The 24,816-nt window shown below is 35.5% G+C and overlaps 1 protein-coding gene across 1 annotated transcript in view; it reads right to left on the reverse strand.

The window, feature by feature from the left end:
• Positions 1-10,598: 10,598 nt before the first annotated feature.
• Positions 10,599-24,816, reverse strand: part of LOC150106742 (uncharacterized) — a 347,960-nt gene continuing 333,742 nt past the window's right edge. Inside the window, exons 5-6 of the mRNA XM_090393311.1 lie at positions 12,683-12,795; positions 10,599-12,560 (exon numbers count right to left, since the gene is read on the reverse strand). Coding sequence (XP_090249437.1) covers positions 12,692-12,795 — 104 coding nt within the window. The 3' untranslated portion in view covers positions 10,599-12,560; positions 12,683-12,691. The remainder of the gene's footprint in view (positions 12,561-12,682; positions 12,796-24,816) is intronic.

Consider the following 24,816-nt stretch of genomic DNA (forward strand, 5'->3'; position numbering starts at 1 on the left):
TTAAAAAGTCATAATGTAGCACAAGTAATGTTATTGATCTTTAAGAATTAATATTAATATTTAATTAATTATCGAGAAAGGATTCGTGGCATCTTAGTGGTGTCACGAAATAATCATAATAATAATTGATTCTGGTTAGATGGCATTTATTTTTTATAGTCAATGTTTTTGTTTAAGTTTTCAGCTTCATCGGTGGATTTATATCCTGTTTCACTAGCCCTGTCATCCATTCCTTCAAGGTACGAAATAATACCTTCTTAACTCTTTCTTCAGAGAAGATTTTCAATTATTGACAGAAACTCGACTGGCATGAAGTATTAGAGGAGATCAAAAAGTCCTTGTAAACTTTTTTTTATTCGATATGTTCTAGCAATATCTCATCAGATACAAATGAATCCTTCTCGTATTTTTTTTTTGTAATTTTTGTCCGTCGGGTGGCGCTACTGTATTCCAAAGCGAATTATAGCGAAGTGTTCTGTGATATTTGTGATCATAGATTATCACACACACACACATACTAAGTGGCATTTATCGGTAAAAAAAATATATATATATATATATATATATGTGTGTGTGTGATGAACCACTTACCTTCCAGCGATCGGTGTTACCGAAGAGATCGTGTGTATGTATGTATGTGTGCGCGTGCGTATAGCTCGGCATCATCATCATCATCATGAAGCAAATACACTTGAGACTCTAGCAAATGTAAACGTTTATATCACGATATCTAAATTCAAATATTACGTCATGATATGATTCAGTATTGATTGACAGTATCACTCACAGATAGGAAAGTAGCCCAAATTTATTCCTGCACTCACCTTAAAACTACAGAAGTATCACTTACAGTCCGAAGTTCGCTGTCCATCAGACCTTTCCTCATCATTACCATCATTCGGCCTTGTGCGAATTTTTGATATCGTCTATCATGACAAACATTTCTTTCCTTAATACAGAAGGGCAAGATTTTTTGAAGCAACTACGAGACCAATATATTATATCACTTAATTGGGTATATTCTTCTGTTCCAGTTGATGTTTTGCAGATGAAAAATCCGACTTTCAGTAAGGAGAAAACTTTTCACCGCCATATGAAACCAGCTCACTTACATGCAGTTGAAAAAAAGTCCTTATAATGGTTATTCGTGTCCTATCGAATCCATGTCTTTCCATACAAAGGGTTTCAAGTTCACAAAAAATCATCTGCCGATAAATATCACTTGGCATGACTTCCCAAGAGAACAAAAACTGCATTCCTTTTGCAAAGCAGAAAAAAAAAATAATTTGTCAAATAAAACATTTTATGTTACGTTCAACTTAATCTAGTATTGTGAAAGTAAGTAATAGAAATGGCGTGCATGGAAGACCGAGTTCAGAATACTGTAGCATTCGATGTAACGTTGTCACTTTCTCGAAAAAAAATAGCCAAAAAATGTTGACTTTTTATTATCTGAAATGGTCATAAAACTACATTATTTCCATTACATCAAATAAAACAAAAATACTTTATTTGACAAATTGAATCTCGTCCGTTTTCCCCGATTTACTCACATATATTTGCCAAAATAAATACTCTCCCCTTTAAAATATCAATCAAACAGCAGCAACAAAATTAATTCTTAACTCATTTCGATAATATAAACTATACACTTGACTTTCCAAATAATCCTTCCCATCGATAACTTCCAAACGACGAATCTCCCTTATCTCAATTAAGCCAACGAACTTTCGATTTGTGTCGAAATGCGCATGTCCGAATGTACGTCAAACACTACCATAAGTGCTTCAAAGAAATTGTTCTAAACGATCTTCTCCCTCCCCCCTTATTCCATTAAGACTTCTCCCAGCAGGCATGTTTAAGCTAATGGCAACTATTTATTTAAATCACGTGTTTTTAATAACCCCCTCTGCCCATTGTACAGTGGCCTTATCGGATTCCGTTTAAATCGTCCATTTTCCGATGTAAGTGAGCTCATATGTCCCACGAACATCTCTAGAAGGCGGCTATCAAGCAAAGCCATCACGAGTTAATGAGAGCCGGTCGAAAAATCTATAGCTTCGAAATCATCTGACAATGGGAAACCTATAATAATAATGATAATGACTTGGAAATGCATTGAAGCTCGACTTGCTAATATCCCTTTTCCAGTGAATACTCAATGTTCCTCGTAAAGTGGATTACTTGCTTGGATAAGGACGATGACGACACATTCTTAAGATGACAGACACGATGTCTTAGACGTTTGTCGACTGCCTAAATTAAGAAGAATCGCTCTGTTGTGGTTTAGTTTATTTCTCATGTTTGTCCGAATCCAACTGTTGCTGGGAGTCTAAAAAATGTTGTGTTACTATCCATCCTTCTTAAGAATTAAACGGTCTGCTCGAAGTTCAAAGCATCCATCGTCGTTATCAAAAAAGTTCTTTAACACGAATGACATCTTAATGTAGTAACTTTCAAGCTACTGATTGATTAGCCACGAGATTAAGATTACAGAAATGTGAACTGAAGTTATTGAAAATTAGATACTGTAATGGTGATCTTAATGAGCTAGTACAATCGATACGGATAAGATTAGAGCATGAAAAATATTGAATTGAACGTTAATGATGATTCTTGTTTAACATGGGAAAATAGAAAAAAGAACCATCGTAGGCTACTTTTTTAAAATTATTTATTCGTTCAAATTGTCAGTAAATTATTAGAATCATTTTCTTAGATGCTTTTTCTCGTTGGTTGTATGTTTATCGTGTTCGGAATTGGTAGAATACTTTTAAGTATTGATTTCTAGTTTTGAAGACCATCGTGTTAAAACATAGTCCAAAATTTTCAACAAAAATACAAAACAAGAAATCTAAAATCCAAATGAGATGGTTTTTGAAAAATGTATAATTACCGTAGTATAAATCAAATAGAAGTAATAAACTAAACCAACCAAAGATATCTTTATATTGACGAAACTCAAGTGCAGCATCTGAAAGAATGAATTTAGGACTTTGGCCTACCCTCAGTACACGCTGTTCCCGACAAGAGTTCACACATTTCCTTTCATTATCATCTTCATAACCAAATTCTTAATATACACTGTCAACAGGAATCGATGATAGCACGACAGGATTAATTTTACATTATTCCAACTCATTAACAGCTTAAGCATCAAAACTAGATAACTCGGAGGAATTAGGAATGTGGAGAACCAACCAGGGCTTCTGATCTCAATCTCCATTCCGTTCCAATTCCATCTGTAGGCATTTGCCTAGCTACTGAAACAAAAGACTGGCAATTTAGGCCAATCCGATTCAATTTTGTATTGTGTATTGGCTTAAATCAGAAACAAACATGAGGGTATAACCTACAATGAAATATTATCATGCCTGCTGAAGCATGGCCCGACTACACAAGATATTTGTTATTTTGGAACCAGGGCTATCGCTAAAAAGTCAGCTACCAGAACATACTCATACTCAGCATTGCCTTTGTATTTAGACAGCTAAACATAAATCGTGCATTTGATTTCTTCTAAATATATAAGGACAATCCCGATTGAGAATCTTTCATAACCTATATGTATCTTTGAGAAATATAACTCTATGTCAATATCTGGAAGGTTCTCCGTCACTACCTATTGGAGGGATCTAATTTCGCTTCTACGTAACTCCTAACATTGTCATTCTCTCGTCTACATACTCTCTCTTTCAGGTTTTATTCAGTAACTAGTTTATATATGAATGGTATGATAGTTTAAATGAATGTTTCGATATGATTGACTATTCAACTCATCATCAAGATACTCGATACATAAAAAATAAATTTCATTCGTCCACTGCGTTACCAAAATATGAATTTTGGAATTCTTAATTACTGTTCAAAGCATCTACAGACTTTTCTTTCCAAATGACATCCGAGTTGCATTTCTGTTGAAACGCTGTTATCCCTCTCCATGTCTTTATCCTCCAGCAGACAATATGATGATGATGATGATCACATAGTCTCATCCATTTGCCAGTCTATAAAAAAAAAAAAAAATCGGCGGACTTCCGATTAACCGAAATGTGTTATTTGGAGAACAGGCACACCATTCATTTGGCATGGATTTTGCTCGATCCATAGGTGATAGACGATTTTCGTCGCACTGTCCTGATTATCAGAAACTCGAAGTAGCTCGAAAAAGTACAATGTTTTTTCTCTTTATCAGAAATCCGGATTATCTATCTGTTAGCCAGCCCGCAATACTTATGTACTCGAGACCCCCAATCATTCGTAAGAAGAATTCACATAAAAGTAGAATTATGCTATCTTAGCGGATGTCTGATTGCAGAAAATACCCGTCCAACTTTTAGTTGGATATTGTCAGTCGCGAAAATATAAAAATGAATGAATAAAATTAAATAAAGAGTGTGAGCAAACGAAAATCATAAGACAACCGGAGATTGCAAATCGTATGGCTGCTAATTAACCTGTTTAAAGGAGCTTCTATCAATACAGGTAAATTTCCTATGAGAAAGCCATTTATATAATTTATTTATTTTTTACAGCAACACAACCTAAATCCGTTGTAGACTTATCTTCGTTCATTTAGTTGTAAAGAATATGAGAATTATTATATCTGGATTCAATCTATTAAATGCGTATGTTCTCCAGCCAGTTGCCAACTTCTGCAGAATAAAAATCTGATTCCTGATGGAAACACCTCTACTTCTGTATGGCATCGGCTAACTCATCTTAAGGGAAAAGTCCTCTAAAAGCTTCTCCCATACTATGATGGGAATCACCGAAGGTCTTTTCCAACCAAAAAGAGTATTTGCTAGGGATTACTCTTCCGAAACATTTTCATGCCCATATTTTCATAAAACTATTCTTGTCATTCTCTCTCTCTCTCTCTCTCTCTCTCTCTCTCTCTCTCTCTCTCTCTCTCTTATTTTCATAAACAGTTTCATTTGAAACACGCTTTTTTGCATCTTTTCCAGTTTTAACTACTTTCGATCACTAAAAAGATTCAATTTAGATTACAATTAGGATTACACGGCAAATTTAAGTAAAGATCCGAAATACCAAATGTCTAGTAAAATTAATATTTTCTATCATTTCGAAACAAATACCAAGGAATAAAACTAATCTCATAAGTGCTTTCAACATTTTAGACAAACGCATCTTGTTAGAATTAAAAATTAATCTGGCAAAAGAAAAAAAAAAAAAAAGACGTAGCAAGGAATAGAGCGAAATAAAAAAAAGAACCAATTAAGCATATAATTAAGAAGGAGAAGGGGAAAATAGCGAATTAAAGGAAAGGGTTGGTTAACTCTTGTGAATAATAACCCTTGTGTTTCTCAGTGATGTAAGCAATCTTTTCTGTGTAACTTATTTCTGTATACTTTAGCTGAAACGACCAAAATGCACGCATTTTCCACACTCAGCACCATTGAACACTTGCTATCAAGACACTCTCCTCCATTTATCGTCCATTGCTTCGATCTCCTTAGTCTGCATTATAATCTCAGCTGTAACACCATGTCATCAAAGCTCACGCCTCCATCCCCTTCTTAGAGTAGAGTAGCGACATGAATATTCCATTAGTGTCTCCAACTAGTTGCCACAAAAGAACAGCCTACGCGGATCGAATTTGACTGTTTATTAATGGGCGATGAACTTATAATAGGGAGAACATGGCTCAGCTAGAACACGTTGATTTTTACGACAGTTCCAAATGGCTAGTAGTTAAAAGTGCAATTATTAGAAAACACCAGCTGTTTGTGTACTAACTTCGTATTCTAGAGTAGCTTACATATTCAGGTTATCTCTTTTAGTTTAAGTATTATTATTCAATGATTACAATGATTAAATCTCATATTAAATTTTTAAGAATAATTAATTTTGAATTTCGGTTATTAAAATAATTAATTACAATATTCGATTATTAGAAATTTTTAATAGCGCACTCCTGAGATGGTTTTATTATCTTAAATATTTTTTTCTATTTATAGTTGAATGGTGAATCCGAAAAGTATATCCATTTTTCTTTAAAAGATGTTTTACTTTGTAAAGGTAAGTTTCATGCATCCATTACTATTCCTCATTCAACTGATTTGAAATGAAAAACTTAAAAAGAATTGGTTTGCTATTTTGCAGATACTTAAAACCCCTCAGCTTCTTGATTAACACACCAATTATAAAATGTCCAAGTGTTTTTGTGATAATCACATGATAGAGTATGGAATACAAAAGCAATGGCTAACTATGGAGTACAATGATCATGATGTCAGCTATCAAAAACATTCATGTAAGTTGATCTTACATGTCAAAAAGATTCTTTGGTCTTTCAGAAGCAAAATGATATTCGGTTTGTGTCTTCAAATAAGGAACTTAACCTTGGATTAGCAGATCTTGGATTATCGATCTCTTAGGTCATCTTGAAGGATGTTGATAAAGGTGTGGATTGAAATTAAATAAGTTATTAAAATTTTATTTAAAGACAAGGACGCGAATTAATAAAGTTTTGTAATCTGTATTCTTAAGAAATGCCTCAAGTAGGCAAACCGACCTGGCGAACACATGCAGTTTAACTATTATCCTAAAAAAAATAAAGGTTTCAGAGGCCAAGGATACTTGGCCGGTTGTGGGACTTCAGGGCTGGTAAAGTACCAAGAAGGATGATAATTACATGTTCTCAACAAATTCAGAGTTTGGTTGTAGTAAGTACCTTGAAAATTAATTTCTTAAACTCATCTTTAAATTAATTACCTGGAAATCTCGGAGATATATCGAAGAACAAGATGGTTAGATCTACATGGTTAGATCTTCCTTAGTACTTCTTTCTGTAATAAAGAAGTACCATGGAGGATCTAACGTCAATGTATTTGCTGATCACTGGTGGAATGCTACATGAAAACGACTCTCTTACATAAAAATAAAATTTTGTGAAAAATCTTCTGTACGTAGTAGAAACAATAAAATGGCTATGTTGAAAGTCAGTATTACTCAATTAAGGCAATCCATGTATTATGAACCAAGCATTTTAAGATTTAAATCTGCAGTCATATGCAATTCTGGCATGTATATACTCCACGATTTGTAATCAAATACAGGGGCTATAAAATAACTTTCCCTCTTTGAAGGCATCTGTAGCTAAAACCAATAAACGGAATGAGGCCAAATTTTATACTGAGACTTTCGAAGGCATGGGGAGATGATTTCAGCGAAAAAAATATTGAGTACCAAAAGTCGTCGATAGGGGAAATTTTGGCGCTGGCGGAGCTGAAAACAAGCGGATAATTACATTAAAGGCAGATAAAATGGAATAATATTTCGACGGTGCAAGCGACAGCCGCGTCACTCATTCCAGCTGGATATGTGGCGCGTTACAATTTATAATAAGAATAATAATAATTAAACTAAAACAACAAGCGAGAGACAGAAATTAATGTAGTGATTGAACTCACAGGAAATAATGTTTCATTCATCAGCATCAGGGTCCCCTGGACCAGATACACGATTTTCAATGTGCTGACCTTTCTTGTGTACACCAAATTGCATCCGGTGTGCGACATGCTCTACAGCTGAGCGTACGGAGTCGGATTGGATGTTGATAACAGCCCGTTTTATGTTCTCTTTCAAGACATGCAAGTTGGGAACGCCACCAACATACAAAACGGATTTCAAATACCCCCACAGCCAAAAGTCACATGGAGTGATGTCACGGGATCGAGGCAGCCATGCCGTCTGAAAAAACTGACTGATAACCCTGTCATTACTGAAATGCTGGTGTAAAAGGCGCTGTACTGAACGTTCAATGTGTGGCCGTGCTCCATCCTGAATAAAAATTATGGAGTTCAAACAAAAATGGCTAGAACAACTTAACATTTAAATCGAATGGACAACAGCACACTACCAAAAATATTATACAGATACAAAATAAGTGGAAAAAGAAGAATCGGAAGACCAAGAAAGAGATGGCATGAGACCGGAACCGGCCACATGGCCTATATTCCATGTTAGGAAGAAGAAGAAGACGAAGAGTTCAAACATTGTCTTTGCTGATGCAGGAATGACAAAATTTTCCAGCATTCGTCGATAAATTTCTCCAGTAATGGAGCAGGTTACAGAACCTGTAGGGGTACCACGCTCAAAAAAAGTATGGTCCTATTATGAAATCGGCTGTGAAACCACACCACACGGTTACTTTTGGAGAATGCAGTGGTATTTGCTGGATCGCTTGGGGATGTTCTGATGCCAAAATTCTGCAGTTGTGAGTTGACCGACCCATTCAGAGAAAAATGGGTCTCATCATCATCACACAATATTCTCCAAGGCCAGTCATTGTCGACCTCCATTTGGGCAAGAAACGTTAGTGCGAAGGTCATGCGCTTATCATAATCTGCGGTAGTTAGTGCTTACACACGACTGAACTTATACGGATAGAAGTGAAACATTTTCCGTAAGGTTTTCCGGACTGTACCATAAGCCATATCAACCATATGCGAGCTATAGCACGAGCGCTTGGACCGGTACTGGTTCCTGTGTCTTCGAACCAGTAGCAACGCCTGTTACTGTCTCTTCTAGCACTGCTTTCCGTCCTCTGTAAGGTCCATCTCCTAGTGATCCAGTTTCTTCAAACTTCTTAATCATAGCCCTCGGTGTTACAGCACATAGGATCTGTAAGCATGTTATAAAGCCTTCTAAATTACTGAAGGGCCGCTACTGCATTACACTGTTTAAGGTATAACAACTTAACAAGTAAGGCACTCTGAGGCAAGATAGGACGCATATTGAGGACAATTCGTCAGTCATTCGAATAATTCTTTTTACCTGCGTTTACTGCAAATATTTGACTGCTTTCGGCTCCGCCAGCGCCAAAATTTCCCCTGTCGGAGACTTTTGGTACTAAATATTTTTTTTCGCAGAATTCATCTTCCCATGCCTTCGAAAGTCTCAATATAAAATGTGGTCTTATTCCGTGTATTAGTTTTAGCTACGGATACCTACGAAGAGGGAAAGTTAATTTATGGCCACCCTGTATAATAACAGTGTGCGAATCTCTCTTTAAAAATATAAACTTTCTGTAAAAGAAAGATGAGTCCTGCTACCTACAGAATTCCACGTAAAGCATTCGTAAAGTAAGACAGCTTTCTAAACATCATACATATCTGTTCTATTGTGTTCACTTAATATTAAACTGATTAAGTTGGTAGATGTTAAAAGATTATCTGGTGTTTTCTGTTATTTTTTTCTGTACGTATATCACTTCTCAGTGTGCATCTGATATTTCGATCAGATCTTTCTCCTTTCTCCCACCGAACTACTCATCTACACACCGACACTTAGTTCATGATGAAAATCAGATATTTTTAGCCTTTCTTTTTTTTTTTGATAATTGTTACTTGTTGTGCATGTTAGGTGAAATAAAAGACTCCTGAAGACCTTGTTATTTCAAAGTATAGTTTATGCACAGAACTTGATATTTTTCAGTATGATAGCTGTAATCTTTCTAAAACAGAGTTGACTGATACATATCCAACAGAAGTAAAATAACAAAAAAAAAAAAAAAAGCATGAGTCACTCATAAAAGTACAATGAACAACAGCTATTGCTGAGAAAAATAAACCAACTATTTAGTAAATGAGTTCAAATATATAATATATATTTTTCTCTTTTTTTACAGGAATTATTAAGAATTTCAGAAAAAAATAAGATTAAAAAAAAAAGAAGTGTATGAAACAAAAAATGAAACCCCTACACCACTCTCTAGAGTTTTATTCGATACAGTGACTAGTTGAGTCATATTGCTGATATATACATTTAACAGGCACGATTGGTAGGGACAAGATAGCTTTTTTTTTTTTTCTCGAGCACAAAGTCCGGATAAGAATATGAAATAGATGACTAGATGGCGCTACAGGTGTTATCGACTAACTAATAACTTTGGTAAATAAAAAAGTAGCATAAATAAAAGAAAGAAATAGACATATAAATTAAAATATTTAAAGAATTGATTCTAATTACAATTTATTGACCGGTACTTTGAGCTCGTATAAAGTTAGTTTTCTGAAAGCGGGACCAAATTAATGTTTTTTTAATTTTTTTTTTCTCCTTCTAACAGACAGTCTCTTTTTCCCCCAACTTCATCTTCTTTTTAAAACTCTATTTATTCACTAACTTGTAGGGTACATAAATTTATTAATCTTCGAAGTCTTTTAAAAACGTATGGGAGATGACTAACTCTTCTTTCAAATAGAAACAAAATGATGCCTAAACGTTAGAATGTACAAGGCATAACGCTGCATCTTGACAGCTGTAGTTGAGTATTTTTTTTCTTTTTTTTTTCCACGTTACACACATATTTGCATGCATTCACCCTATTATTACTGTACATTGAAAACGAAGGCCAGCTATATCGGCATTCGTCATCCATAAAAGCTAGCATGAGCGCATTTAGCAATCTAGGTACTTGATGCTGTTTACATCAAGTGAGGCAGAAATTGTGAGCGTAGCAAAATAAAAACAGCCTCGCATTATTTGAGACGGTAATTGCAGACTGTCTCTTTCAAGTGGATAGTTAGCAAAATTTTTATTTCAAATAGGGTAGTGTATAGAATTAGGTCAAATATTATTTCATTGTATTCAACTAAATCTAAATTCTAAATAGGACTAAAACACAGTTTGGTGGTTATTAGATCCTACAAAAGTAAGGCCTCAGGTAATTTCGTGGAAATCGCAAAAAAAAGTGTAATTTTGACAATTCCGTATAAGTTCTTTTAAATATTTCGTGGAAATACATTACTTATACACCATATTTTTATCGAACGAAGCACCAAATTTACAACATTTACACATTTACAATCTTATTTGAAATACTTGTGGCATTTCTAAACCGAATACTACAATGTCGGTCTTTCATTAATATTTATAGTAATTTTCTAAATAAAAGTCATATGTTATATAAATAAATATTAGGTAGTATTCGTAATAAAATCGTCCAAAATTGTTAATTAGCAAGAAAATTACATGCGTTGTGAGTTGCAAGTGAATTTAGCAGAAAGTGTATAAATGACATGATTATAGCCTGCATATAATAAAATATTGATAATTACAGATTTCGTGTGTGTTACTGTTAAGATATCGTTTAGTGGCGCTGATGATAATGGGAGTATACGTGATTGTTTTGCCACCTAGTAGATGTAAACGAAACTAATGTTGCCATGGAAACTTTGAAATGTAACATCACATTCAGTTTGATTAGTGCAACTTATTAAAATATTTATTAAAATACAGATAGATATGGAGTTAACGTATATTATGTTAAAATCTCACAGTTGAGCACCTAAAACAAATGGGTATATATACGAAGCATTCTTCCATTAGGAAATATTTGTGTAATTTTTTTTCGATGCCATTTAGTTATTTAAAAATAACATTTGATACGCTGATAAAATATAAAAATAAATAAATAAATCCTCTGACGCCTTTGATACGTTGATATAACAGTATTTTCATTATAAAGAATTCAGCAAACTCTTTTTGCAGTCTGGTAGTGCTATGACCACGATTAAAAAAAAAAAAGGCTGATTTTTATGGTCTTGTCATATAATATAATAATGTTATATTTTATATATGAATGCTGTATACCTTTATTTTTCTTGAGAGTTTTTTAATTATGATAATAATTCGAAGAAGAGAATATCAAAAAAGTTTTGGAGTTTAATATTATAAAAAAATAAAATAAAATAAGAAAAATACGAAGAAGAAGAAATAAATAATGAGGCAGGAAGGAATGTAAAAAGACGCTGAAAATGAATATTTAAATTATTAGCGCAGTGCCAGTTAGGATAACGTCAACTAGTATTTGCTTTATCCACTTGAACGAGACACACACACACACACACACACACACACACACAAACACACGCATATACTCTCTGTCACTCACTCACTGAAATTTCAGAAGAAAATTTGTGCCAGTTATATTTGTTAAGGAGGTCATTTTATGATCTCCTTAACAAATATAACTAATTTGTTAAGGAGATCATTTTGTTCTCCCTCCTCTGTCTTGTTTTATTTCTCTATCTATCGCGACCATCTGCATTCTGGAGTGTTCTTATTTCCACACAGTCCGCCCTAATCACAGCTTTTAGTGGCTAGGTCAATCAGTGAAGGAAGGAGGATGCAAATACGAGCGTACACACACACACACAACATATAAACATGACGTGCTATGGGCAGTCAGTGGTAGACTAGAGGAAGGCGACATGAGGATAAGTGCTTTTTTCTTTCTTTCTTTCTTTTTTTTAAATATTTTGACGGATGATCATCACCATGACACGAATTACATTGTTTTGCACGTATTTCTTCTGTCTTTCTTACTTTCTTTCTTTTTGTGTGTGTGGTGTATATGTGCGTGTATGTATATATATGTGTGTTTGTATTGAATTATTTCTCGTTGATTTCTGCTTGACTCTGAATACTGATGGCACTTTAATGCGATGGCAGATAGACTTCACGTATCCCTCAAGTTAAATACTGAATTTTTAAGAAGTCAGTGAGTACAATCCGCCAATACCAACATAGGCCTGAAATGGTGGAAAAAGTTCGTTAGAAATTTTCATTTGAAAAAGTTTTTTTAAGCATTCCAAAGTCTATTTCCAATAGAGTAATAATGAATGCCAAATATAAACAAATAATGAATACATACCTCTGCCCACTACCAAAACAACGGCAGGAAAAATGCAGTTAGTATCACTAGTGACTCCATTGACAGCAAAACGGTGGCAGAGTTATCATCATCGTCGTCATCATCATTTGGGGCTAGAAAGAGAATCAGTCTTTCAAACAAGTATATATTTGTAGGCGTAGGTTTCTGTGGTTTAGCAGTTCAAAAGAAAGATTTCGGTATTGTGACCACGTGTTTATTACGATAAATAAAGATAAACAAACCCGACAAGTTTGTCGTTTGACTTACATCTTCAGGGGTTAAAGGTAACTAAAAGTTTAAACACAAGAAATGAGAAATTACTCAAAATAGTCCATTAGATGTTGTTATGGCAGTCTAACTGTTCATCAAAATAAAAAATAAATCCGATGCAGAATCGATACACACGTTCATGCATGCTCTGTTTGAACAATGCTGGATGCTGTCACGTTCTGTTCTTCACGTTCACTCTGTCCGAGGTCTGACTTAGGTATATTTTTTTATGAATGCTGACCAAACTTGGTGTAGAATTAGGCCCTGATTTTTGTTGCATTGGGTTGGGATTCTAAACATATTTGCAGCTTCCTTAAATTTCCATGTTCGTTTTATGCCAAAGTTCATTATGGCCAGTGAAGTTGTGTGGTATGCTAGGCCTGATTTGTGTTCGCTCCGTTTTTGCACGTCTTTTTGATGTTTTCGTTCATACGAATTTCCCCTGATCTTCCTGTCTGGATTACGTAACAGATGCCACAGGAACAGTAAATTTTATAGACACCTGGCTTTTTTAAAGGGTGATGTGGAGGTTTTGGGGAGGCTGTAGAAATCTTGATATTTTTTCTAGCGGTAGAAAAGCTACTTTAATGTTATGTTTGTTTAGTAATTTGGCTAATTTGTCTGTAATATTCTTGATGTATGGAGGCGTGATTACGTTCTTGTGTAAAACTCGATGTAGCTTAAAAATACCAAAGCGCTTTACATCGATTTTTACAGAGGTCAAGTCTCATGAGAACTGTTACAAAAATAACCTTGTTTCTATGTAATTTTTGCTAAATATTTAATGTAAATAACCCTATGGGAATTGATTGTTTTAACTAAAGTTTCTAGAATGTCAAAAACAAAAGCAATGCCTTGCCATCGGAACTTTGTATAATGTATAATAGCTATGTATAAGAGAACAAGAAAGTTGTTTATGATTAAGTGTGTGAGAAAGTTGTAAGTTCAGCGCATGAACATCTTCAAAGCTAGTATCAAAGAGTTCCATTAGTTTCAGAGAAGTTTCCGCTGTCCGACAAGACAAGGAAAAAAAAGCGCACGGAGGAGAAAAAAGAACGGGCCGGCCTTAACAAAAGGATCAAGGAGAATTTCCGATTTATTCGGGGTTTACAACCCTTGGTGCGAGGTCCCGAGAAGGCGGAAATAAAAGAGGACTGAGCCGAACATCAAGGGGGCAGTTTCGGCAGAGAACCAGAGGTAGTCGAGAGGAGGCGAGGTCCAGTTGCCGACAGAGGGGAGGCGAGATCCAGCTTCTGAGAGATCAGAGGCGAGGTCCAGTTACCAAAGCAGGAGAGGCGAAGCGCTGTTATCGAAGAGAGCTAGAGGCAGTCCGCAGAGAACCAGAAGCATACTGACCCAGAGAAACGGACTTTACGGCGAACCCACGCCAGAGGAAAAAAATTGGGAAGTCAACCGAAGCCAAAAGCCGCAGAACGATCTTCAAGCCTGTAATGCTGAGACTTCTTGCCTGAGCTTTTGAGTGCCAGGAAAATTGCAATCCAAGAACCGATAATACTCTGACAAAACACCCCCCTAAAGAAAAGCCTAAGATGAAAGAAGAACCATAGAGACTTTGATGCAAGACCTTTGGAAGGTGTCGTGACAAAGAGCCTCCGTAAGTGTGTTCCAATCCTTTAATGTACATTCTTTTGGTAATCTAAGAGATATGTCATAGATGGACTGATAAGAAATATCTATAAGAGAGTCCTCTGAATTGTTGTTAACTGGAATATTAATTGTAAGATAACTTCCATAGCTAGTTAATCTCTTTATGAGTGAATTAGTCTCGGCAATTTGGTTTTCTTAAGCAGAGAAGTAACAGAGTAAATGTGTTGTTTAGTCATTTAATATTGAAAAGGGAAAGTTTGTTTCTTTATACCAAAAGGATAGGTAGGTAGGTAGAGAGAGTAACCTCCCTATCGCTTATTTAATGTACTTTATTTTTAATGTAAATAAATGTGTTTTAATTATATATCAATAGAGTGCCACTTGATTATTTATTTTACAATGCACTGTTCCTAAAAAAGTTTCGGACTTGTGAGCAGAAAACCAAGTGAGATAGCCGAAGCGTATAGTTAAGTGCAAATAGACTACGACTGTTTGTGTAAAGTTTTACTGAAGGAATTTGTGTCAGAGAAAGAGAGAGAGAAATCAACCAGCCGTATTACTGAGCTTTATGCCAATTAAAAGATATTAGTGGCGCTGTCTCAATAAAATAAATTTTCTAGTATCCATAGGCATAAGCCTCGTAGTGCGAAAGTTAGATAAATATAGTACGCAATAGTATAAGCAAGAAAGGTTACGAGAGAGAAAGCATGCACTGCTAATTAAAATAACGGTATTCCAAAGACGTAGTAAGCAAACAGGCTCTATAAAAGGCTTTATAAATAGCAAGAAATAATAGCATCACAAATTACACTTGAAATCTTGCTTTTGTGAGATGCTGGTAGGAGGTGTCTTGAGGATTTTCTTGATTGTCTTAGGTTCAAACCCATTTTTTGTGAGGATCTGTGTTAAATAATGTCATTTTTCCTTCCACTTTTCTTCTGTGCTGGAAATATTGTAAACTCTATCCTTCAAGGTTTTTATTTAACCTATTTTTTGCATGGGGTGGTGGTGGTGTGAGGCAGCATTAAGAAATCTTCCTGTGTTGGTGGATTTTCTATAAATGGGGAAAGATAGTCTGTTTTCTTTTTCATTGATTTCTATTAGGATATCAAAGGAAAGACAGTTTTTTATGTTCTTCCTGTTTCAAAGTGAATTTGATGTTGTTGTCCAGATTATTAAGATAATCTTTAAAAGCAGTGAGTTCCTCTGTTGTTCCTGTCCATATGATGAGAACGTCGTCTACATAACGAAGCCAAATTTTCTGTTTTTTATGATAGTTGTTTAATACATTATTTCCAAAGTTTTCCATATACGGGTTTGCTAAAGCTGGGGATAGAGGGAAGCCCATTGCTAGTCCTTCTTTTTTGTTCCCAAAATTTGTCTTGATACGTGAAGAACTTATTTTTTATGCAATGTTTATATAATTCTATAATGTCCAGTGGAAAAAAATCTTCAAGGAGATTCACTGTTTCATTTCTGGGAACGTTTCTAAAGCGGCTGACTACATTCAAACTTGTCGAGATGTCTGAAGGTTCTATGTCTATATCCTTTACCTTCTCAATGAAATGTACACTGTTCTTAATCAGTGAAGTTGTTTTTCCTATGTGTGGTAAGATTATGTTAGCGAGGCGTTTTGCCAGATTTGAGGTTGAAGAGCCTCTTCCATCCAGCATTGTATCAGTCTTAAAGGAGTATCTTTTTTATGTATTTTTGGTACTCCATATATTCTAGGAACTAATGGGTGTTTTGATTGTAGAGTTCTTTCTAATTCTTCAGTCCAATTGGGTATATTTTTAATTAGATCGTTGGTTTTATTGTGAGCTCGCCAAGTATAACATTAAAGTAGCTTTTCTACCGCTAGAAAAAAAAATCAAGATTTCTACAGCCCCCAAAACCCCCACATCACCCTTTAAAAAAAAACCAGGTGTCTATAAAATTTACTGTTCCTGTGACATCTGTTATGTAGGTCAGACGGGAAGATCAGGAGAAATTCGTATGAACGAACATCAAAAAGACGTGCCAAAAAGGAGTGAACACAAATCAGGCCTAGCATACCATACAACTTCACTGGCCTAAGTGAAGACCTCGGACAGAGTGAACGTGAAGAACAGAACGTGACAACATCCAGCCTTGTTCAAACAGAGCATGCATTAACGTGTGTATCGATTCTGCATCGGATTTTTTAATTTGATGAACAGTTAGACCGCCATGACAACATCTAATGGACTATTTTGAGTAATTTCTCATTTCTTGTGTTTAAACTTTTAGTTACCTTTAACCCCTGAAGATGTAAGTCAAACGATATACGGAACTTGTCGGGTTTGTTTATCTTTATTTATCTTAATAAACATGTGGTCGCAATACCGAAATCTTTCTTTTGAAGTATATATTTTCAGTGAACACACTTGGAGGGATGAATCAAAGAAATGACAATCCGATTTCATTAATTTGCCAAAATCCCTTAATCAGGTGACTCAACCTGTCTTGGATGGATGGAACAATATAATGAAAGCTTAGGGAGCCATCTAATGGATATAATTAGCATATGTTATTAAACTTCATCGATGTTTGAAAGTGTAATAATATTTATCCATTTAATACAAATTCATTTACAGATGGACAATTAGGAAAAAAAAACTTGAAAAAAGGTATGTTTATTTTACAAAGTAAAATATGCTAATCTGCATTTATGAAAAAAATTTATCAAAATTAAGTCAGGTTTCGGTTTTATAAAACTGTTAAAAACAACGACGGACTTCTTCAACCACAGGGTGGATCACTTTTCAATATGGCCTTTTCGAAGTTATATTCATAGGCGATTCAATATTACAAAAGGGCAGATTATATTCGTCATTATAAGTGCATAAATCATTGACTGAATAAAATCTTTGTCATCTGAATTTACGTAATGGTTTGTGAAGAGATCAGGCATGAATTCCATCATATACAGGAATTTTTCCCCCCTTCCACTTGACTAGAAATTTCTGTCTGGTATCCACTGTACTTTATTAAGTTTTTTATTATGGAAACTTTATGCCAGGAATGTCACTGATAGTTCCTCTTTTCTAATTATTTGTTATCAAGGATAACGTCACTGTGTTAGAAAGAAACACCTCTTGGTTAAAAATGTGGGATAGATGAATTTTTTTTTTTTTTTTTTTTTTTGAAATCTATCCAAAAAAAGTAAAGGGGGGGGGATGAGAACTTGAAAAAAAAAGTTACCGGTCTCAAGCAGAGATGTATGTTTTTAAGACACTGCAGGTTTTCTTACTACAAACTAATAAAACGCCTAGGAACATGTTTGGACTGTAGTTGGAATCTGCTAAAGGCACCAGTACTACATGTGGTTGATGCACCACAGTCCAACCAACTCCTTGATCTAAGATCAGAAACTCTATTAATACTTGAACGTTCATGGCATGTGAAGTTGTCCTTTATCCTATTGTAAAGAAGAAGCGTTACCTGGTCCATTACAATCAAAACTAATCAAATCATAAAACTGAGTATTAGACCAAATCATACGACCACACGACCTGTTTCCATTCAACCAGCTAGCACGGTTGGCTGTGGAAACACGCTAGTATTCTAGTATGAAGGATAGTTTATCCTCTACTAATTGCATTAGTGATAACTTATGAATGAAAAACATTACCTTATCTCTAATTTTATTTGTAAAAAAAAAAAAACGGTGCACTAATATATTTTAATTAAATGCCTTAATTGATTATTTTTGAAAATAATTTGATTAATTTAAACAATATATTACAGTTTACAAAAAATTCTATTATTATTATTTATCTATATTTTAAGATGAGATCCACACACACGCACGCACACACACACACACACACACACACACACACACACACATATATATACAGTATAGTGACAATTAATTGTATATCATATTATGGTTTATTTGTGCACCAGATGGCAGCACGTGGTTTTCTAAGCAACGAAGAAAATCCCAGCATTACTCGGTACTTCGATCATCTTACTCTCCGGTTAACTGAAGCGTATAAAAACATTGCAGCCGAAAAGGGGTAAAAAGAGTATTTTAGCTAATCTCTAAAATACTCTTAAGTACAATTCTTAACTTAAAATAGTTGAAGAAAGGTACAACGCTTACGTAAGAAAAATTCTTCAAAGTGATTTGTGAATCCACACGAATAATCAGAATTATTTTGGAATAAATGGAAAAGTTCGAAATAATCCCATAAATACAAAGTCAAGAAATGAAATTTTGTTATTTGCAGTAGCAGGATTAACAGATAGAAGGGAAAAACAGTTTTTTTTTTTACTATACTTTTTTGTTGTTGCTTTGAACCATATACTAAAGGAGTTTCTCTATTTGAGTATTTATTCTAAAAAAAAAAAAAACAGTAAGAAAAAAAATAAAATTGCACCAAGCATGAAACTTTTTCCGAATCTTTGGGGAATCTTAGAATTCCGTAGTGATCAGCCAGGTTTCTTCAGGGACCACACTTGACGGCTGCCGATTACCCTCCATTATCTTGGCAATGCAGTTTCCCCTTCCCTTCCCTTCCCCCCCCCCCCAAACTAGAACGTCTGAAAGTTGATGTTATTTATGGAATAACCAAAGTTATAGAAAAAATAAGGAAGCTGTCATTCCTGGAACTGTAGATTTCTTTTGGTTGTCATGGTTACCGCTCTCTCCTATATTCTTGAGTCTTTATTAAATTTCGGCACGTGGGTTTTGAATTTCGAGTTTGGCTCTCTGACTCCGAGACATAATAATAATATTCGGGAAATATTCCCACAGCAGGAAAATGGGAGATTGCTTGGTTCTCGAGCAAATATGCTCCTTGTTCGAATAGTTGTTTGTGCGGTTCTTCCATCATATTTCAATGTTTGATACGAAAATGCTTCTTTTTGGCTATTTTACTTTTACAATATCTGAACAGTAAATGCTACTCTAGTTACACAGCGCTGTCTTCGCCCAATCATTTTCGTGTCATCAATTGTATCTTGTCAACAAACGCATTCATCGACCGAATAACAGTTTGAGCCTTTATCTTTGAATTGTACTCATCATACAAATAGTGTGAAGATTAATGTATCTTATAAAGAAAAAAACAGCCCTCTCATGTGGAATCGAAACAGTAGCTCTTCTGCAACTGGAATCACCCCCTCCGTTGCTTGCTCTTACCTCACTTAGTTGCACTCCCCGTTTTTTTTATTTATTTATTTTTTTATTTTATTATAGTGCTTTGTAAACGTAATTATTATAATATTCCACATATTCAGATATTTCATAATTTAATTTTTTTATTTTTATTTCATTCGAATTTTGGAAACTTTAAAGATCATTTAGCGAATAATAATAATAGATTGATACCAAATATTCGTGTGAAAACATCAGGAAAGATATTTTGCTTTTGCGACTGATTTAACACAGACATAAAAAAGGAAAGTCGCCATATACTATATCAATTTAAAGACTCAAAACGTTTGTCAGTAATTTTTGTAGTGCTTTCTTTTACATATTCGTTCTCTCTTTTTTACACTTCCTAATAAACTAATAACTAATATTCTTTTCACCCTCTAAGTGCGTCAAGAGCCTCAATATAGACGAAACCCTTTGGTCGGAAAGACCTGGGTTCGCTTATCTTCATCTCGTCTCTTTCGAGACCAGATAGAGGTCTTTTTTTCTCCCCGAAACACGGGTTTTTCGTCTCTCAGAACAGGAAAACCGGCCAGTAGAAGGCGTTCCAAGTATCGTAGGAAGGTGATGGACACTTAAGTGCCTATTAGAGCCACTGATGGGTGGATGGAAGTGCCATCATGATGTGCATAATCGTGGTTGTGATTAAGTAGTAGATATTTTCTATATCATTAAGAATTTTTTCTGATTTTTATTAACCGAAACGGTTATAAATAATAAAAATTTAATCAATGCTTCTAAATACTTTATGTCTGAAAAACAAGATGTTGGCTATAAAGTAGAGGCAGTAAACACATTTGTTTTGTTTCATTCTACTTAATTTTGCCCCTTGAGAGGCTGCTACGCACTTAAGGCAATGATGGTGCCATTGTTCAAAACATCGGTTAACCCTTTCTTTTGTATTTGCTTTCAAGGTCTGCGCCGCTTTCTTTCAACGAGTCTCCAAGCTATCGAATCTTGCGCTATCAGCTAACACCTGGTTCTACTTTTCTACCGAAATGAACTTCCAATTTATTTATCTAAATGTAACTCACGTGATATCAATCGTTTATTTTCAGTGACCATCTTAAATATCACACAATTTCATTCGTGCTCTGAGTTGTTGAAAAATAATTCACACATTTTCAATAAACGTTTTTTTGCCTTTAAACTTTTTTTGAACAGTTAAAATCCTTGCTGGTGATATTAACTGATACATCTAAGCTTATATTAATATTTCGACTATCTCACTTGCAGTTATATATATATATATATATATATATATATATATATATATATATATATATATATATATATGAAAGAAAAGCAATCCACCGGCTTCTTAACAGCAATGATATTATTATCTTACCTGCTGATAAAGAGAACGCAACTGTAATCTTAGACAAATCTGACTATCGTTCAAAGATTAACAACTTAATAAGTTGTTAATCTTTGAACGATATTTTTCTACCCTAGAAAGTGATCCCACAAGAGAACTTCATAACCGTACAAACACTCTTCTGAAATCTACTTCTGAACTTCCTAGACACACAAGACTCCATCCCCTCATTCCTCGTTTGTACGGCCTGCCTAAGATCCACAAGGCTGAACACTCCTTTAAGACCTATTGTGGAAGGTATTGACTCACCTACGCACAGTCTGCCTAAATATCTTGCAGTTTGTTTAAAACATTTAGTTGGCAATTCCTCATATTTCATCAAAAACTGAAGATTTCATTTCAAAAATAAAAAATTTAAATCTCAGAGACTCTGACAGAGTGGTGAGTTTTGACATCGTGTCTCTGTTTACGAATATACCTACAGATGAAGTTCTGACTCTTCTTAAGGACAAGGTTTCTAAGAAAATATTTGCTCTACTAACACACTGCATTAATTCCGGCTATTTCTGCTACGAAGATAAAATATATAAACAAACAAGCGGGTTAGCTATGAGCAGCCCTCTATCCCCAGTCTTAGCTAACATTTTTTTTACAAGATTTTGAAGAGAGAGCTATTTCTATAGCTACTTTAAAACCTAAACTGTGGTTACGCTACATTGATGACGTCTTCCTTATCTGGGAACATGGTTTAGAGGAACTACAAAACTTCCTAAACCATTTAAATAATCAACATCAGAACATTAGATTCACATCAGAACTAGAGATTAACGGCGTTCTCCTCTTCTTGGATCTAAAGATCAGTAGATTACCTGACTGTCTTAAGTTTTCAATTTTTCGGAAAAACCGCCCACACTGATAGATATTTATATGCCTCTTCTCATCACTTCCCTCCTCAAACCCTAGGCATCATCTCCACCCTTGCCCATCGTGCAATATGTCTTACTTCCCCAGAAAAAGACCTTCAAACAGAACTTAACTTCCTGAAAAGCACCTTCTTAAATAATGGATATTCATCTCGTAACATTACTAAACGTTTGAGACCACGTCAACAACCTCGACAAGAAGATGAATCCAACCCTATCACTCACATACAGTTACCATTTATTAGCTCTCTTACCTCAAAACTATCTAGGATTATGAAGAAATTCAACATAAAGACCGACTATACAGCTCTGCCAAAACTTCGTTCTTTTCTGAGACGACCAAAACCAAAACACAACTAACTGCATTTTACAGGTGTTTATAAAGTTATGTGCGACTGTGACCGACCTTATTTTGGCCAGACAGATACATCTGTTTCACTTCGTCTTGAGGAACATAGACGTGACATCTCCTACAGGAGAACAAACGTTTTGTTCTGTTTTTATTGCCTATTTTGTTTATTGAATTCAAGATTTACATAGCCACAGTTCAGTACTGAACAGATGACTATTTATTGTTCGGATCCAAGATTTACAGCAGTAGTTCATGCTATACCATTTTTCATCGCTTTTTTGACAGAAGATAGTAAGGCAAATATATTTTTCCTCTTGCAAGTGAACAATCACTGTAACAGTAAAACTTCCTGAAGAGCATCTTTGAAAGCAACATCTATTCCATTTATAGAGTTTACTTTTCGTTCTTGTTATTCGCGCTGAAAGTTAGCAGTCGCAATGAGTAACAGTATCAAAGACTAGCTCATGAGATCGTCCCATTTATCATTCTTACTCTTGTCTATATATGTTTCTTTCCCCCTCACCCCCTGAATAATCGACAATGCTTTCAGTCACTTTTACGTGTCTTCGTGAAAGGGACTCCCATTTACTGAACTCTGTCTAACTTCGATAAGACCTTATGGTCGTTCTTATCCTGGAAGAGACATGCATCTTGGGCCTCGCACGCTTAATATTGCCCATTATATCTACTCTAATCGTGCACACAGACTAAGAGCTCCCCTTAGTGAAGTTCCTCCTATAGACGATAAAGCACTAAACTTAGCTATGAGTCACTATAGGAAACATTTAGAGAAGGTATCAACCGTCTCTCTCTTACTTGCTCCCTTCTTCTCTCTCTCTCTCTCTCATCGGTTCTAACCAGTGACCTAAAACATATGCTCCACTAGTGCAAGAGCGCACTGAATCTCGACGAAGGTCGACTACTAGTGCGACATGACGGTGCCTCTTCGCCTGAAAATATTGAACTTCGAACCATTCTCGAAAACTTTTAGTGGCTCGTGAAGAACATCGCTAACACGCCAGCTTTCACTTGGAGACCCCGAACACGCTGGTAGCTAGCGTTTGCACGCACCCTCTTGATGGCGAACAGAATAACGGGTATCTACCATTTGCACATGTGCCGCTAGTTTCACGTATTTCTAAATCCTCGGTGAAACGGGGGGGGACTGCCGAGTGAAATTTGTGTGCGGCCATTTCCGTAATCGAAATGACGTCATTGAAAGTCAGCGATGCTATTAATTCGTAATGGACGAGTTAACGACGTATGTTAATCTTAACCCTGTGGTAAAGGGGGGGGGGGAGGGATTAACATATTAAAATAATTTTTGCGCTGACATGATTTTTTTTGCTACGGTCGTGTATTTTCTCTTTTCGCCAGCCTTCGTCCCCCCCCCCCCCTTCCCACCCGATAAAGTTAAGATGTTACGGTCGACAGTGTGGAAAATCAGCTCTAGTCGAGAGCAAGGCAGTACTTAGATCGTAGGCTTTCACTGTAAAGTGTGCTAAAGTGCACGCGCCGTAAGTTTCCCAGCGTTTTCTTTTGAGCTTTGCAATCCAATTGACGACCACCGTTTAGCGGTGGCAGGTCTCCAGTGTTTCAGCTTTTGCGATCGACAGACGTCCGCTTCAGTGAATCTTACTGCAATATTCCCTTCGCAAATGTTACGTTCATTCTATCCCTACCCTCGACGCTCCCACCCTTTTTGACTCTTCTCGGCACCATACTAACGCGGGGTGGTTGGCTTGATATGATAGCGGCCGTTTTTCCCCCTTGAGGTTTGCCGAAAATGAACGCATCAAACGAAGGAATGTTGTGTTCCGGACTCTGGTGGTTTGGACGAGTGGTTATCGTCATCCATCTTCACCTGAACACTCTCATCACCCCCCTTTCAAAAAAAAAGGGGGGGGGGAGGAGTTATTGGGTCAATATTAGCGCCGCTTCCGGGAGGGCTTTAAATCAGAAATAAATCTACAATTTTTTTATGTCATCGGAAATTGAATTGATAAGCCTCAAACGAAGAGAGAGAGAGAGAGAGAGTTCAGCTGTTTCTTAAATTTATTGCTGACACCCGGGTGGGGGGGGATAAACTGCTGTTTTGGATTTTAAAAAAATCGAGAATTTCTGAGATCATTCTCTTTCTCCTTATTTATTTATTTATTTTTTCAGTATCCAAAAATAACAACTTTACATGGTTGCGCTTTGTGATTAAATCGTTTAGAATAATTCCGAAATATCCGCCAAGCAAACTGATGTTTTTCTTAAGAAAATAAAGTGTTTAAATGTAACTGTGTTATGATAGCCTATGGAACTTACTCCATGTTTTCTACTAGTTGCTTATGCATTACTAAAAAGATGTGATCCTTTGTCATATTCAGAGGCCGAGTAGAAGCATGGTATATTGCAGAGGTCGGTGTCTAAAAAAGTCGCTGATCATCATCATCATCAAAAAGACTTTTTTTTTTTTTTTTTTTTGAAATT

Source organism: Typopeltis vanoorti, chromosome 5 (genome assembly GCF_054136105.1).
Source record: "Typopeltis vanoorti isolate ZY-2024b chromosome 5, IOZ_Tvanoo_1.0, whole genome shotgun sequence".
Taxonomy (NCBI): Eukaryota; Metazoa; Arthropoda; class Arachnida; order Uropygi; family Thelyphonidae; genus Typopeltis; species Typopeltis vanoorti.